The sequence below is a fragment of the Odontesthes bonariensis genome, chromosome 2 (assembly GCF_027942865.1).
Source record: "Odontesthes bonariensis isolate fOdoBon6 chromosome 2, fOdoBon6.hap1, whole genome shotgun sequence".
Lineage (NCBI taxonomy): Eukaryota > Metazoa > Chordata > Actinopteri > Atheriniformes > Atherinopsidae > Odontesthes > Odontesthes bonariensis.
The window spans coordinates 12,843,977-12,858,271 of record NC_134507.1 but is presented as its reverse complement, the minus strand read 5'-3'; the positions used below and the strand labels follow the sequence as shown (position 1 = coordinate 12,858,271).

Here is a 14,295-nt window from a genome sequence, read left to right as displayed (position 1 = left end):
GGACAATGGGCTAATCCAATGAAATCTCTCAGCACCTCTATGGCCCGCCCCTCCCCTCACCGTTGACACAGGTCATCAATCCTACCATTTGAGCTGAACATACTAGGAGAGAACAGTCAAAAACCAAAATGGATAAAAAACAGAAACGAAAGGGTGGTGCACAGAAGCTGCGAGATAAAAGGCTAAAAAGCCTACAAGCAGCAAAATGTGTGAAGCTTACTGACATGTTAGCAAGTGCTTTCACTACGACCACAGCACCGGGTGCAGGGCCATCAAGTGCAGGGCCAGGGCCGTCAACACACTCAGCAGCCCCCAGTGTCTGTCGGGGTGCCACCGAGTGTCTCCGTAGGACAGTGTAGGCCAAACACAGAGGAAGAAGCTATCGAGGTGGATTCAGAGGTGGAGGAGGAGGAGACAGACGTGATCTAGGGACAGATTGAGGAGGTCAGAATAGCCAGCCCGGTAAGAAGTAGGCTAATGTTAGGCGAAATGTTAGCAGAATGACGACATGTTTTTATAATGGGAGGACTGAGGGCTCTCCGTGTGCGTGGAGACTTAAATGAGGTATTTATAGATAAACGACTGGTAGGCTACATCTTCACTACATCAGTATGGGGGGAATTGATCATGCTGAAATTATTACTTATTTTATCCAGTCAGGCTGGAACACGAATAAAAAGCCTAGCCTGTTTTTTTGCACAACCTTGTTGGTTAGGAGGTGGTCACCGACTATGGTGTGTGTGTGTGTGTGTGTGTGTGTGTGTGTGTGTGTGTGTGTGTCTGCGCGTGTGCGTTTCTGTCACAGAGATCATTCAGTCTTTATTTTCAACTAATACTATGAGTAGATTTACTTTATTTGAAGGTGTAAAAGTGGCATGCGTCTGTCATTAGCATTACAGTACTTAAACCATCATTAAAGCGGCAGTCGGCAACTTTTTTTTAGTCATATTAGCTTGAACTGTCATGGGATTCTGGAAGTAGAATATTAAATAGGCTGTTTAGGAAAAATAACGAAATCTGTAGCGCCCTCTGAAGCCTGTAATCATGCTTGCAAAAACCGAGCGCTCCCGGCTGTTTTTAACCAATCAAGTTAGGGTGGAGGAATCCTACCTGTCAATCACAGCTTGTGCACACGCTGCTGAGCGTGAGTCTGCCCCAGCTTGTGTGCGCTCACACTGGTGTGAACTCACATGCACAACCTCGTACACAGAGGGGGAGGGGTTTGGGGGGCGATTCGGAGCTTGGTAGAGGTTGGGGGAGGGACCTGAAAGTTGTATCAGTTCGAATTTTCCAAATTTAGACTCGGAATTTTGAAAACTTGCCGACTGCAGCTTTAATGTAGGCAAGGCTATAACGTATCTAGTGCCATTCCATTTTGTAGGCTTATGTAAAGTTGACTGGTGTGCAGATATTGCAAATACCCAATGACATCAGTCATAGATATCAAGTGTGTCATTAATGTTTATGACACTCTCATGTAGACACCAAAGTGTTCAGTGTTATTTTAGCTTGTTATAGCTATATTTTGTGCAGGTGTTACAGGTTATAGTTGCCCATGTAATATTAGTGAAACATTGCTTTGCTGAAATGGATTGGTAGGTAACCGGAGAAATACGAAATTAATATTCCTGCCTCGGTCATTTTCAACCCTCCGCTGCATCAAACACAGACTGAGGAGTTGTCTTTCTGCCAGCAAACTGGAAGCCTTTATGTTGATGGCCACCGAGATAGATGTTCTTGTGTCCCTTGATACTGACACAGTGATTGACAGTGGCAGAGAAGAGATTTAATGAAAAAACTGCTTTTGTAAGGTGAGGAGATTTATTTAAATGAATACATTTGTGTTAGGATTTAATTGCATTTTTCACATGAGTGATGAGATTACTTATGTGATCGTATAAATATTCATGGTGGGCCGCCATGGCCAAAAAATGCCCGGGCCATGTTTTGGTCCCAGTCCAGCCCTGAGTGAGAATCCAAAGAGGATCTTACTTCGTAAAGTTCCTGAGCTCCAGCAAGATTGGAGCATGGAGATAAGTGACTGACAAACTATAATGTCCAATCACCTGATGAAATAGTAAGTTCTAGGTGACATTTACAAATAGAGTATGCTATACAATATGGCTGATTAGTGCTCAGAGATAATTAGATTTTTCATTTAGCTTGTTATAAGATTATATATAATTTACTTTACTGATAAAATCTATCTCTATGGCCTCAGCCTAGAGTGGTCTTCATCAATTGGGACAGGACACGAATAATATAATCACCATCCACTCACCTCCACTCAACATGCCCATGTTGGTTAGAATAAAGGGCTGTATATGCTGGTACCATATTACACTGGTGCAGTTTTATCTCCATCTCCATCCTGTGTTGAGTCCAGTCAAAATGGTGGTTGATGGAAAAGATTTCTCTTGTTCTAGCAGTCTTCATGCTGGCATAGGAACCTTATGGTTATTTATGTAAAGGCGGACATTTGTCTATTTCCGGTGGACCTGGGGAGTGCCTGGGCGCAGGCCCAGATGCCATGCCATTCATGGTATCGTCTGTAAATATGGAAGCATTCTCGCAGATCAGCAGCATGCAAGTTCGCTGTTCCTTCATATCATTGGCCAAGAGCATGATAGAATGTCCTGTTGCAGGCATAGGTTGCTGCCATGTCCTGCCATGGGAAAAAATAAGCATCATATCTAGTTTAATGGTGCTGACCTTCTCCAAACTGGGCTATGAGCATGAGATCATGTCTATAACACAACTATAAAACAATGCATTGGCCAAGAGTTGCAAAGCCACCAATACAGAGGCCTGGGAAAGACAGGCCCTGTGCACCCACACTCCCCCGGCTATGCCTGTTGCAGAGCAGAGGATATTGCAAGGCTCTGCCATGTTGGCTACAGATACACAGGCTGTGCCTGCATGAATATTCCTTGTGAGGGAGATGGATGGGTCCTTCCCCTTTGCCTCAGGATCTAGCTCAGTATAGGGTATGCAAAGAGCATGGGCTTACACAAGGTCCCTTACACAACTTATAGGGACAAACATGTGTTGTAATATGGCAACCAACTGTGTACAATGGCCTTGAGCATAGGTAGGGGAGATACTGACATCTCAGTCAGTAATCTCACTGAGTCTCAGTGATCACTTCTGCTGTTGGATCTGGACCCTGGTGGTCATTTATTCATGAAGCCTGCAAGGAAACATCTGGTTACTGGCTCTTGCACACATGAGAAGCAAGATCACGCTGGCCAAATTGAGAAAAAAGTGACTTCCACAAGCCTGCATGAATAGAAAATCTCCTGGGGCCAGGACTAGATGCCAGCAGGTGCAGCCTCCCTCACTAGCACAATAAAATGGACAACAAAGATGAGACACACAGATGTTGTTGTGGAGGGAGGCACTATCCATGATTATGATGAGTTTGGGGAGTAAAACATATTACAGTAAATGCTTTCAAATACATTCAGCATACATAGGCTGTAGTAGCTGATAGTAAAGATTCATTCTAGTATTGAAACATTAGTTTGGAGAGCTGGTTACAAAAGCAGACCTTTTGACTGGCAGGATCTCTAAGCTTACAATATGACATGTTGCCCAATTAACTACAGCTCAACACGTCACATCAGCTTCACATTAGTGTGATAATGTGTGAAAAAGTTTGCAAGTTTGCAATCTGTAAAATGGAACTGTGCACCCGCAGCTGTGTGTTGTAGTGCGTTTGCATTTCCACAAGTTTGCATCTTATGAAGCATTTCACCCAGTGACTTCAACTTTAATGAGCAAAGTGTGTGACTGCGCTCAACAACAAAGTCCAGCGTCACATATGCTCAATGGTTTTGCTCCAAGAGTGCCTTCATAATAAAACATCATAATCATTCGGAAAATATCACACACTGCTGTTACACTGTCAGCCAGCAGTTGTTTCCAATCCTGAGAGGTGGCCTCTATGGGAGCTGAGAGGGATCCCCCCCCCCTTTTTCATGTTACAATACATGCCCAGTAATATTGTTTTAATGTTTTAAATACTTGAACGCAGTTTTTCTAGAGAAGATAATTGTTTTGTATATGGGAGTATCGTCCATTGACTCTTTTGGGCTTTCACATGCGCGAGCGTACAACTAACCGGTGAGTTACATGCTGTTTATAAAGTTGTTTTGTAACGTCCCCATGCCAGTAATGTGAGAACCATGCATATGGTTTTGATGGTAAGGCTTGTGACTTTATTGTCGGATGGTTTATAAAGTGGTGTGACGTTTCTGCAGTGTGCAAGTTGTTGTTTTACGTGGAAGGTTTATTATTTGCCCCTTGGCCACCACGTATTTGGCTAGCATGACAGGCTGCGCAAACAGCGCAATCACCGCACAGGGAGCGCCGATTTGCACCTGTCTGTGTCCTACTATCAGTATTTGACAACCTCTAGCAATGGGATTGCGCTTCAAATGCCCCGGAGTTCCCCTTTAAGGTCAGCTAGTGGCTGAAAACAAAGTTGGTTAAACTCTTATCCATGTCCACAAACACCACTGTGTGTGTTTTACTAAACTCGGTGTAGTAAACAGAATTACTTAAGGATGCCTTATTTTGATATTATAGATCTTCTCTGACTGTCATAAAAGGGATAGTTAATGAAACTACTCATTTTTTAACTCATTGTTTGGAGAAATCAAAGCTCTTTTCCTCATGATATCACATCTTGGAGAAGATGCTCCTTTTTATATAAGCATAACACAGAAAAACTGAAAATATCTTCTACACGACAAACTGCATTTGATTTATTTTCACACAAAAAGACCATCATCTGATGTCGATTTGCATCTGAATCTGGAGCTGAACACTTCCTCCACAGTGAGTAAGTGGCCCCGCAGGAGGAAACAGGACAGTTTTTCATCATGGGGGAGATGCATCCCTCAAACTTCCCACAGAGGTCCTGCCAGCATGAAATAAGGCACACAATGAGGGAGAGGAAGGTCTAGAGGCAACAACAATCAAGCTGGCATGCCAAACAGCACATCTGAAGAAAGCAGGAGAAACATCGAGCCAGCCAGAGATAACGCCACCAGAGCCCACTTTCAGACCCACCAATGTACCTGGCCCTAGGCCTACAGCTTTTTAAACAGCCATAAAACTTTACTAATTACTAATGGCTTCATATCACTGATGATATACATGTGTGTAGTAAAAAGGTCGACAGGCTAAAGGGATAAAGTGTACAGCTTTCCATTTCAGAGATAGATAATGTCTAGTGTGAAGTTCATCTGGGTTTGTCAATCCCTTCACCTGAAAAGCATGGCAAACAACGTTGCAAATAAGAAACACAGAGCAGGCTTTGAACATCTCTGCGAAACAAAGCCACTCTATCAAGAGATAAGAGATGCCGGCTCAAGTAACTATCATCCAGGCCAGGATATTGCAATCGATGAGAGAACAGTTGCCACCCAAGGAAACACTAAACAAAGCAGGAAAAAAAATAAGCTTGTTATATGAGATTTAAACTCTGTCCTCTGACAGACTCACACAGTTACACTTGGGGACTTTTTTGTCTAAGAGGAAAAGCTCCAATGAGACAGTGACAAGGGGGCACAGCTATAAGGCCGGGATGGACAATTGATAGGTATTGGCTACGAGCAGACTGCCTTTGCAGACAGTTTTAAGAGTCTCACCCTTTTCCGTGACCTGGGTGTGCACAACTATCTGTAAAAACAAAGTTGGATTTCCTAAAAAAAGAAGCAAAATGAGTCTGAACTACAAATTTCTGAGAAGTACACCCACTAAATGCTTGGCATACTGACAAATCCCTGTAGATGAATATAAAAAAAAAAAAAAAAAACATTTTTGTTACAAACATCTTTTCCAACATTGCAGTTGTTTTCCCATTTTTTAAATGAATGCAAAACATTTGATTTAACACGCGGGTGGGCGGGGGAGCAATATGTTTTGGAATTCATTTACTCTGTCATTATTCTTGATGGAGAATATCAGATTTATACAAGGACTTGGCAGGGGAACAGACTGTGGTCAGATTGTATTTTCCAGGTAATGGGTCCCAACTGCAGTCGTCTTACGGCATTTGTCTAAAAAAAAAAAAAAGAAGAAAAAAAAGAAATCTGTTCAAACATCTGCTACTCAGTGTCAGTAACACTTATAGTATTTCTGACATTTGTAGAACAGCTCTGTTTGGGTACTTTGTGCATGCTTGGATGGACATTTTAGACTAATTTGACTGGAGTTGCAAAGGGTTAAGTGATTTGTGGATCTTAGGAGTTATAAAGCAACTGGATAGGAACGTTCTCAATCTTCTCAGCTAAAATTAAGAGTTTGTTCCTGCCGATTTTCGACAGTTAAATAGCAGACTGACATCCACATGAATATTACAGCTATAGTGCTTTCTTTTGTATGTGTATGACACGGTACAAATTGGTTAAAGAGAACAAAATCGTGCATTATTGTTATGGATGACCCTCAGGCAGATCCAACATTGTGCTGCTGCTCCCAGCTAGGTAGTTCTCATCCTTAACGGATTCAATTATTTGTTCATTAAAATGTGCTCGCTGTTCCCTTGCAAGAAGAGCCTAAAACTCAACACAGGAGGGAGAGAAAAATGAGAGAAGACTAGCTTTTAAATACGAGGGAACACAAAAAAACCCCCCTCTGAACAGCAAAAAATCCTCTGATCTGACATGTTGATCCCACAATCTTCTCTTCAAGGCTCCTGGGGCTCGTGTTTTTGGCTCAAGGCGCATTTGGTTTATTAGTAAATGCAGGGGTGGAATATCGTTTAGTGGCTTAACTCAAATTACAAGGTAGGCATACCTCAAACTAATTGAATTTCATGCAAATCCATCCAGAGCAGGCACCGAGCTGTTACTGTACGAGCTAACCCAGAGAGGCAAGCATTAAACTGTCACTCCTATTTGATACGTGCAATTATTACTCAAAAACACTTCATATCTTTATATTTATGTCAAAACCTGAGCTTTGGATGACGTAATTCACTTGCTTACATAAATACTGATGGCATTTCTGTACTTAAAAGCTTAAACAGTTTGGAGCCTGATTTTTTTTTAATAGCATTCGCTGCAGAAATCACACATCTTGTATGTTTTACAGACAACAGCATGGGAGACATTTGATAACAAGGTCAATTAACAGGAAATGAAAACAGATGTTCATATATGGGAACAATTTTCACTCAAACTGTGCATTGTGCATTTTTTCTTTTCTTTAAAGATTTAACTCAAACGCGAGGCTTTCAAGTGAAACTATAACTTTAGACTACCTCAAAGGTTTCTCAAGATGAAAGAACAGACGCTGGGTTAATGTGCTAATCATCATTAAGTGCTGCAATACGTATTAAAGGAATTATTTTGTCCTGACAAAAAAAAAAAAAAAAAACATCCTGCAGCACAGTACTATTCAGAAGCACTGGAAAACCTGACGTGTTGTTTACTATGTCCTAAAAAATTGATGCAAATTAACCGGTTTCATCAGATAATAATCAGAACATCTTGTTTCTATTTTACAAGTTTTTGAACAAAAGCAATAATAAAAGGCTTATTTACATTTTATGAATGCAAATCAGTGGAAACCCAGCAACACACAGAGTAAGTGTTGACTAAACGTCCTTATGCTGTCATGCAGCGCGCGTCTTCACTGCTGAAAAAGAAACTGGAAACAATCTGGGCCATTTCATGCAGTAGTAACATAATTCACTTGATAATTCAGGTCAGAGGGACATTAAAGATTGAGTGCAGTTAAATCTCACTTGTTTTGTCAGGGGGGGCAATTTCAATTCGTCAAATGTGGTTTTTATGTTATTTTTTTTTATAATTTTATGGACATTTTTATCACATTAACTCTGATGAGTGTGAATAAATGCTCCCGAACAATCGGTCGTTCACAGTTGCGCCTCATGGCCTCGCAGAAACTACTTAATGAAAACTGGGTAAACTATGGAAGGGTGTTTGAGATAAGTTTTAATTCTTTAATTGCAGGCAGCATTCAATGTTGTCACAACTTCCACAACATAAATCATTTCTTTTATCAAGTGGAAACGGCATGTGTTGCAGCTCCTTTCATCATCACCATCATCTAACTGCACTTCAAGCTGCTTTTTTGTTCGTGATCTGAGTGAAAGAAACCAGACAAACATCTCATTGCAAAAAAAAAAACAACAAAACTGAGATTCAGGCTGACATACAGAGGTGTGTGCCCATCATAGCAATATACATTCATTAGGCACAAACATTTGGTTTTCACCTTGAATCATCAGATTCTATCAATTTGACACAAATATGCTGAAAAGGAATTCTCTATCTGGCTAAAAAGAAGCCCTTAATAGTTCTATACATCACAAGAATGCAGTCCATATATTCCGCAACACCGACAACAATGACAAGTATCTCATAATTAAAAGGAGAATCGTATCCACTTCTTTGATTTATTTCGACGGCCCTTTTTCACATTTTTCTCCCAACAAAAGAGTGCAAACTGCTGAAGCCGTTCAATCAAAAACCACCAAAACACTGCAGATGCAATTGGTCATTTACATTTCGTACACAGAGCAGGTACGCAGGCAGAGGAGAAATGCAGAAAAAACACTCAAACTATATGTAACATTTAAATAAAAAGAAGAAGAAGAAAAAGAAGAAAAAAAAAGCTTTGAAAGTGTTACCGCTGTCAGCATTTCGGAGTAATTCTTTTTCAGAAGTAACAAGCAGCTTTTAGGAAAACTAGTGCACGTTGGCTGAGCTTAACCTTCAAATTTATACTGAAGCCAACTGCAGATGTAATAAAATAAAGGGTCTAGAAACTGCTCAGAGAATGCAAAAAGTTGTGTCTTAACGGTCAAAATAAAGCCAAAAACATTGCATTTTGGAACAGCATGCAGTCTCCTGAAAAATGACCAATTTGTGTCAGACTGTTGAGAAGTGAATTCTCAAGATAGGATTGAGTTGGAGGACACCCCCCGAATCCCAAAGTCATCAATAACATCGACTGAGGAAGAGACAACGATCTGAGCTGTCTCATTAAAGGGGAAGGGACGCTTCAACTCAAAACAAGGCCGGACTCCAGGAGACACCGCTGCAATGACGCCTTAAAACCAATAAATTAAATTAAGACAAACCTTCGACAGTCGTACATTTGTTCATGAAATTGTACTTTTTTCTAGTCCCTTTAAGTTAACAGTTACAACATGTGCAAGTGATGAAGGTTTTTTTTTTTTTTTTTTATCTTTTCAGTGCACGTATTCATCATCACTTATGTCTGAGTCATCGGCCTCCACTTCTCCTTCAATCACTGACTTCTTCCCTCTGCAGCAGGACACCACCAGGCCAATGAGGAAAGCCTACAGTGAAAACAATAAGCAGAGCACGCATTAGGAGATATTTCACGAGGAGCATTTGATCGATGACGTCCAGCGAGAGCGAGAGCTCGAAAGAAAGAGGCTATTAAACCTTTTTTTTTTTCTTTTTCTGAGGCGATAAGCAGTATGTGCAGTCTTGGAAGATTATTTTCCATTAGCCTTACAAATTAAATCACAAATTTCTACTCTGCTGCTCTCCCCTGAAGTAACTCCTCTTGTAATGTTTTTCAGTTACATGTTTTTAAGTTGCTGGACAAGTTTTTGTGAAGCAATAAAGTTTGGGATCAGTCTCTGCAAATGAGTATGGATTTTTTTATTCATTTATTTATTTATTTTTACCTAGTTTAACTCTTTTCCTCCTCACTATTCCAGAGAATATTCAAATCCACAAACAAACAAACAAAAATAATTTTATTGAAATAGAACTCACCCCAATAAAGGCCCAGTTACCAAAGTAGTAGATGGTGCTGAAGAACCAGAACTTGTGCAGGAAAAGATAGGTTCTTGTCACGATGCACTGATCTGAAAGAGACAGAGAAATTTACTTTCCAAATCTTGGAAACACATACAGGTCAACAAAATAAAGAAGGAAAGGAGGAGGAAAAGAAACAAAACAACACAGCAGGAACCAAACTGAATGTGACACATTCTATGCTTCATGTTGTCCATTACATGTCTGTATTATAAGGGTGTCTAAACTCACTTAGGAGCTAAAAACAGGCAGCCAGTACTACATGGAGCAGTGCCTCGGGCTATTTTCTAATTCTAACAAAAAAAAGGCAACCTGTAGTCTGAGGAGAGAAAAGTTTTGTCGCTGTGGAAGTGAATACGTCTGCGCCACAAAATGAAACTGGAATGATGCAACACTTCAAAAGAGCCTTGCATCAAACAAATTGAATTTTACACACTGAAAAGCCAAAAGGTAAAAGCACGAGCATACAGAAGATATCCAACATTGAAGAGAGTCAAGTGCGGGTTTTAGGCACTTAGGCTATTGGTATTCTAATGCGTGGTCCCGAGAAACGCAGCGGCCGATAAAGATATGGTTTCAGTGACAAGAAGGACAAGGAGAGCCCTCATCTCATTAAGTCTATCTGGGAAAAGACAGACAGCAAAGAGACTGTGGCGAGTTATCTGAGGCATTAACAGCTACCCACATGCTTTGAAACACTATGTGCAGAGCGGGTGCTGTTGTAATCCATATATATATATATATATATACATATACACACATACACACACACACACACACACACACACACACACACACACACACACACACACACACACGTGTGTGTGTTTTTATCTGTGTAGGTTTCCATTTTGAACAAAACATAAAGCAGAAAAAGTTACTCGATGTTATTTAGATTGTCCGGCAGAGCAGCTGAGGCTCATGCAGCAGGGTACACATAGCAGAGCAGATGGTGGTGTGAAGCCCAGTAGTGTCTTCACTGTGAGTGCTGGCTACCTTTCTGAATTACCTCGACAGAAAGTTAATAAATAATGACCCCAACAGTTTCTTTTTCAAGAGAACTGTAACATAGATTTGTATGTAAAGGTAGATTCTTTGATTAAATCCGCCAAATAATACAATGTGGAATTTCCACTTCCGCTCTCACAATGAATGCTTATTTAATTGAGGTAGTCTATGTTTACTGCATTTTGAACAAAGGTTAGGCTAACCATGAGGATATCACCCAATGGCATTATTAGTCGTCTGCCAGTTGGAAGGTTGGTAGCTTGATCTCTGGCTTCCACAGATCGCATGCTAAACTTTAGCATGTGGCGCTCTGTGTCTTGCCCAAGGACACTTTAGCTGTTAAAGTGTCCTTGGGCAAGACACGGAGCGCCACATTGTGCTTTATACATTCAGTCCAATTACCATAAAATAAATCAAGAAGAAATAAATACATAAAGAAGGGCACAAAGCTTGGTGGGTTGCGGGAATTTTCCTAAATCACAAAAATTCAAAGGTGAACAAAGTTAAGCATAAGCCTTTTCAGGGAGCACCTTTCATAGCAGTCTGGTAGTGTGGAGTTCCTCAAATGTAATTTCGCTGCTGTGACTACAGGTAGCACTACCATGTGATCCTTAATATAAAAAAGACATTAACATCAAAAACCTGAGGCAAGTAAGTGACTTCTTGCTTAGAAAATCCAACTCCTTCCTTTTTTGTGTGTGTGTGTGTGTGTGTGTGTGTGTGTGTATGTGAAGCAGCTCTTGTGCTCCCTGCAGGTGACATCGCCTTTGAGCTTTAGTTCCCTTGTTTTCGAGATAATTAATACAGCTATTGATCAGGCTGGCGCAGGAGTAACACAGGAATTCTTCAGCTGAGTCACTCCCCCTTTATGTGCGCGAATGGATCTTGGCAGGCACAAGAAATGCTCATGAAGTGCCAACGGTATGAAGAAGAAGTAGTGCAGTTCCCCTTATTCAAGCTCTTATGATTGCCATGACCTGGGTGACAGAGAATCTTCATCAACAGCATCTAGGCCACTCCTCTCATCACCAATCCAATTTTTTTTTGTTTTTGTTGCATGTGTGAAAACGGAAGGAAAGGGAAAACCACAAAACAGTTAGAGATCACATAGATCACATTTATTAATAAGCCCTGACATGCAAAGTAATGCACAAAAAAAAAAGATAAAAACATTTTCAACAGAAGAAGGCAAGAGAGAAAGTCCACAAAGCTGAGGTGAGGATAAAAATCTACAGTCGGGCTATGTTAGAGAGCCATCTGGAGCATTAACGCTAACCCTGCTGAGCTGCTCAGATCACACTGTTTTTAACAGAGCTCTTCACACTGACTCGAACCCCAGAGCAACAGTGCAGTCAGACTTATATGAAGCTACGTGACATCAAGGTCCACAGCAATAACTCTGTGAGGTAAAAGTTTAGTCCTTAAAGTCAATACTTTCAAAGCGCACAAGCCACCAGAGCGCTGAATTTAAGAAAAGAGATTAATCCCAACTCTTAGAGCCTTATTTCATCTGTAACCATGATTAGGTGGAGGGAACCCATGGGACATCTAAATGCATTACAACAGTCCGCTTTCACCTCACCAGGATCAACAGACAATAAGAAGAAGCAAGTCCCTCTTTCTTTGTTTCCCCGACTCCACTCCTTCCCTCCTCTACTTCAGCCATCTGTAGCTCTCCAGCTGCTTTCCTGAACCACCAGGCTCTGAGTGAGACCTGCAGATGGTTCACACCAGTGGTCTGCCTAAATATATTATCATGTACAACACTGACCAGCTTCACCTTGAAATCATTACAGTTCCTTGGTGAGAGCATGGGGCAGAGTGCGAGTGCAGGTAATTTCACCTTGACTCATGATACCCGGATGAGTGCTGCTCCGTGTAGCATGATGCATTATGCAGATCTTTCATCTCTGCATTCAGACTCATGCATAAAAACCCTGTGCACTTGCACAAGTACATGGTTTTATTTTAAAAGCCTCTCTGTCAGCAAACGCTCTTGTACCAGCACCGTGTGCTTTTGCTCTCTTTCAATCTAAAACACAGCAGACCCCTTCTATTCAAGTCCTTTGAGGATGTTGATGTTCCTTCAGTAGAATTATTCTAAAAATCTCTGGCTGGACTTGAAAGTTCACCAAAAAGCACCTTTTCACGGTGGAAAATCCATTTGAGCAGTGCTGAAGACCTTGAGAAGCAGACATAAAAGGCAGCATACATAGTGGCAACCTATCGTGACTTGACCTTACCTAAACCCCCTGAACACAACCCAAGAGAGAAAAACTGCTCGCATCTAAAATGCACGCCTTGTTTTCATTACTGTTGGTTATATAAAGGGCACGGCTTTATTCACTGAGGTAGTGTACTACTGTCAAAACATTTCCGACATCAAATAAGGCTGTCAGGCAGAACATGTTGCTAACAAACACAATCAGCAGACATTTTTGATTCTGTAACAAATATAAGTGGAAACTCCACTGCTCCTGCATTTTGCTATATTAGTTATAGCTAATTTTCAGGCAGTTTCACAGTTCAATTTACTTTCGTGAAATTGAGATTTACCAAGCTATTTTTTCTCTCGGTCAGAAATTCTGCTTTCAAAGCATTGCCATTACTAAAATACACCAATTTAACCAATCATGTGACTTCTGAAGGCAACTCGTAGCACCAGATTCTACTTAGAGGCTTCATAGAGAAAGGGGGGTGAATACATATGCACCACAATCCTTTTTTTCATTTAAATATGTTTTTGGGTTTGTTTCCTTTTTCGCTAATTTGGACAAATTTGAGCAGATCCATACATAAAGCAACTAAATGAAAAAAAAAAAACATGAACAAAAGTGAAGGCCAGAGTTTATGGAGCTGGTATGTGGATGGAGGAAATGTCAGATTTCTGAGTGGAGTATAAACCTGATATGTTTTGGTGTGGTGTTTTAACAACCTAAGTCATTTAAAGCCATGACCCATGACGACATTTTGCTTAAATAAGGGATCGGTACCAACGGTCTTAGCCCGAACTGCCAACAAGGGAAATGTATTTGAGAGCAAATCTGTCGGTCGGAGTTTTCTCACTCAGTATGGTGTGTGGTAGTCTGAGCTGGGTTTGCTGTGTGCAGGGGTGTGGACTCGAGTTAAATGACTTACACTCGAGCCATGAATTTAATGACTTCAGACTTGACTTGACAAAATGATAAAAGACTTGTAACTCGACTTTGACTTTCACTGAAATGACCCGCAACTTCACTTTGACTTCAGCCTATTGACTTGGAAGTACTTGATACCGCACCTCATTGTTGCAGGCAGAGTGCGAATGGTTGTTTGGCTCTGTGTGCAGATCAAGAGTGTAACCCACCTCAAAGCCAATGCCAGCAATGCTACTAGTAATCTCGATCAAAAATGATTCTTTTGTTGCTTATTTGTACAAATCTGAACTCTTTTAGGCATGATTTGTATAAGTTGT

General features: G+C 40.9%; 1 protein-coding gene across 1 annotated transcript in view; it reads right to left on the bottom strand.

The window, feature by feature from the left end:
* Positions 1–7,030: 7,030 nt before the first annotated feature.
* The window catches only part of lmbrd1 (LMBR1 domain containing 1), a 63,076-nt gene continuing 55,811 nt past the window's right edge, over positions 7,031–14,295 (bottom strand). Inside the window, exons 15-16 of the mRNA XM_075477715.1 lie at positions 9,792–9,883; positions 7,031–9,343 (exon numbers count right to left, since the gene is read on the bottom strand). Coding sequence (XP_075333830.1) covers positions 9,233–9,343; positions 9,792–9,883 — 203 coding nt within the window. The 3' untranslated portion in view covers positions 7,031–9,232. The remainder of the gene's footprint in view (positions 9,344–9,791; positions 9,884–14,295) is intronic.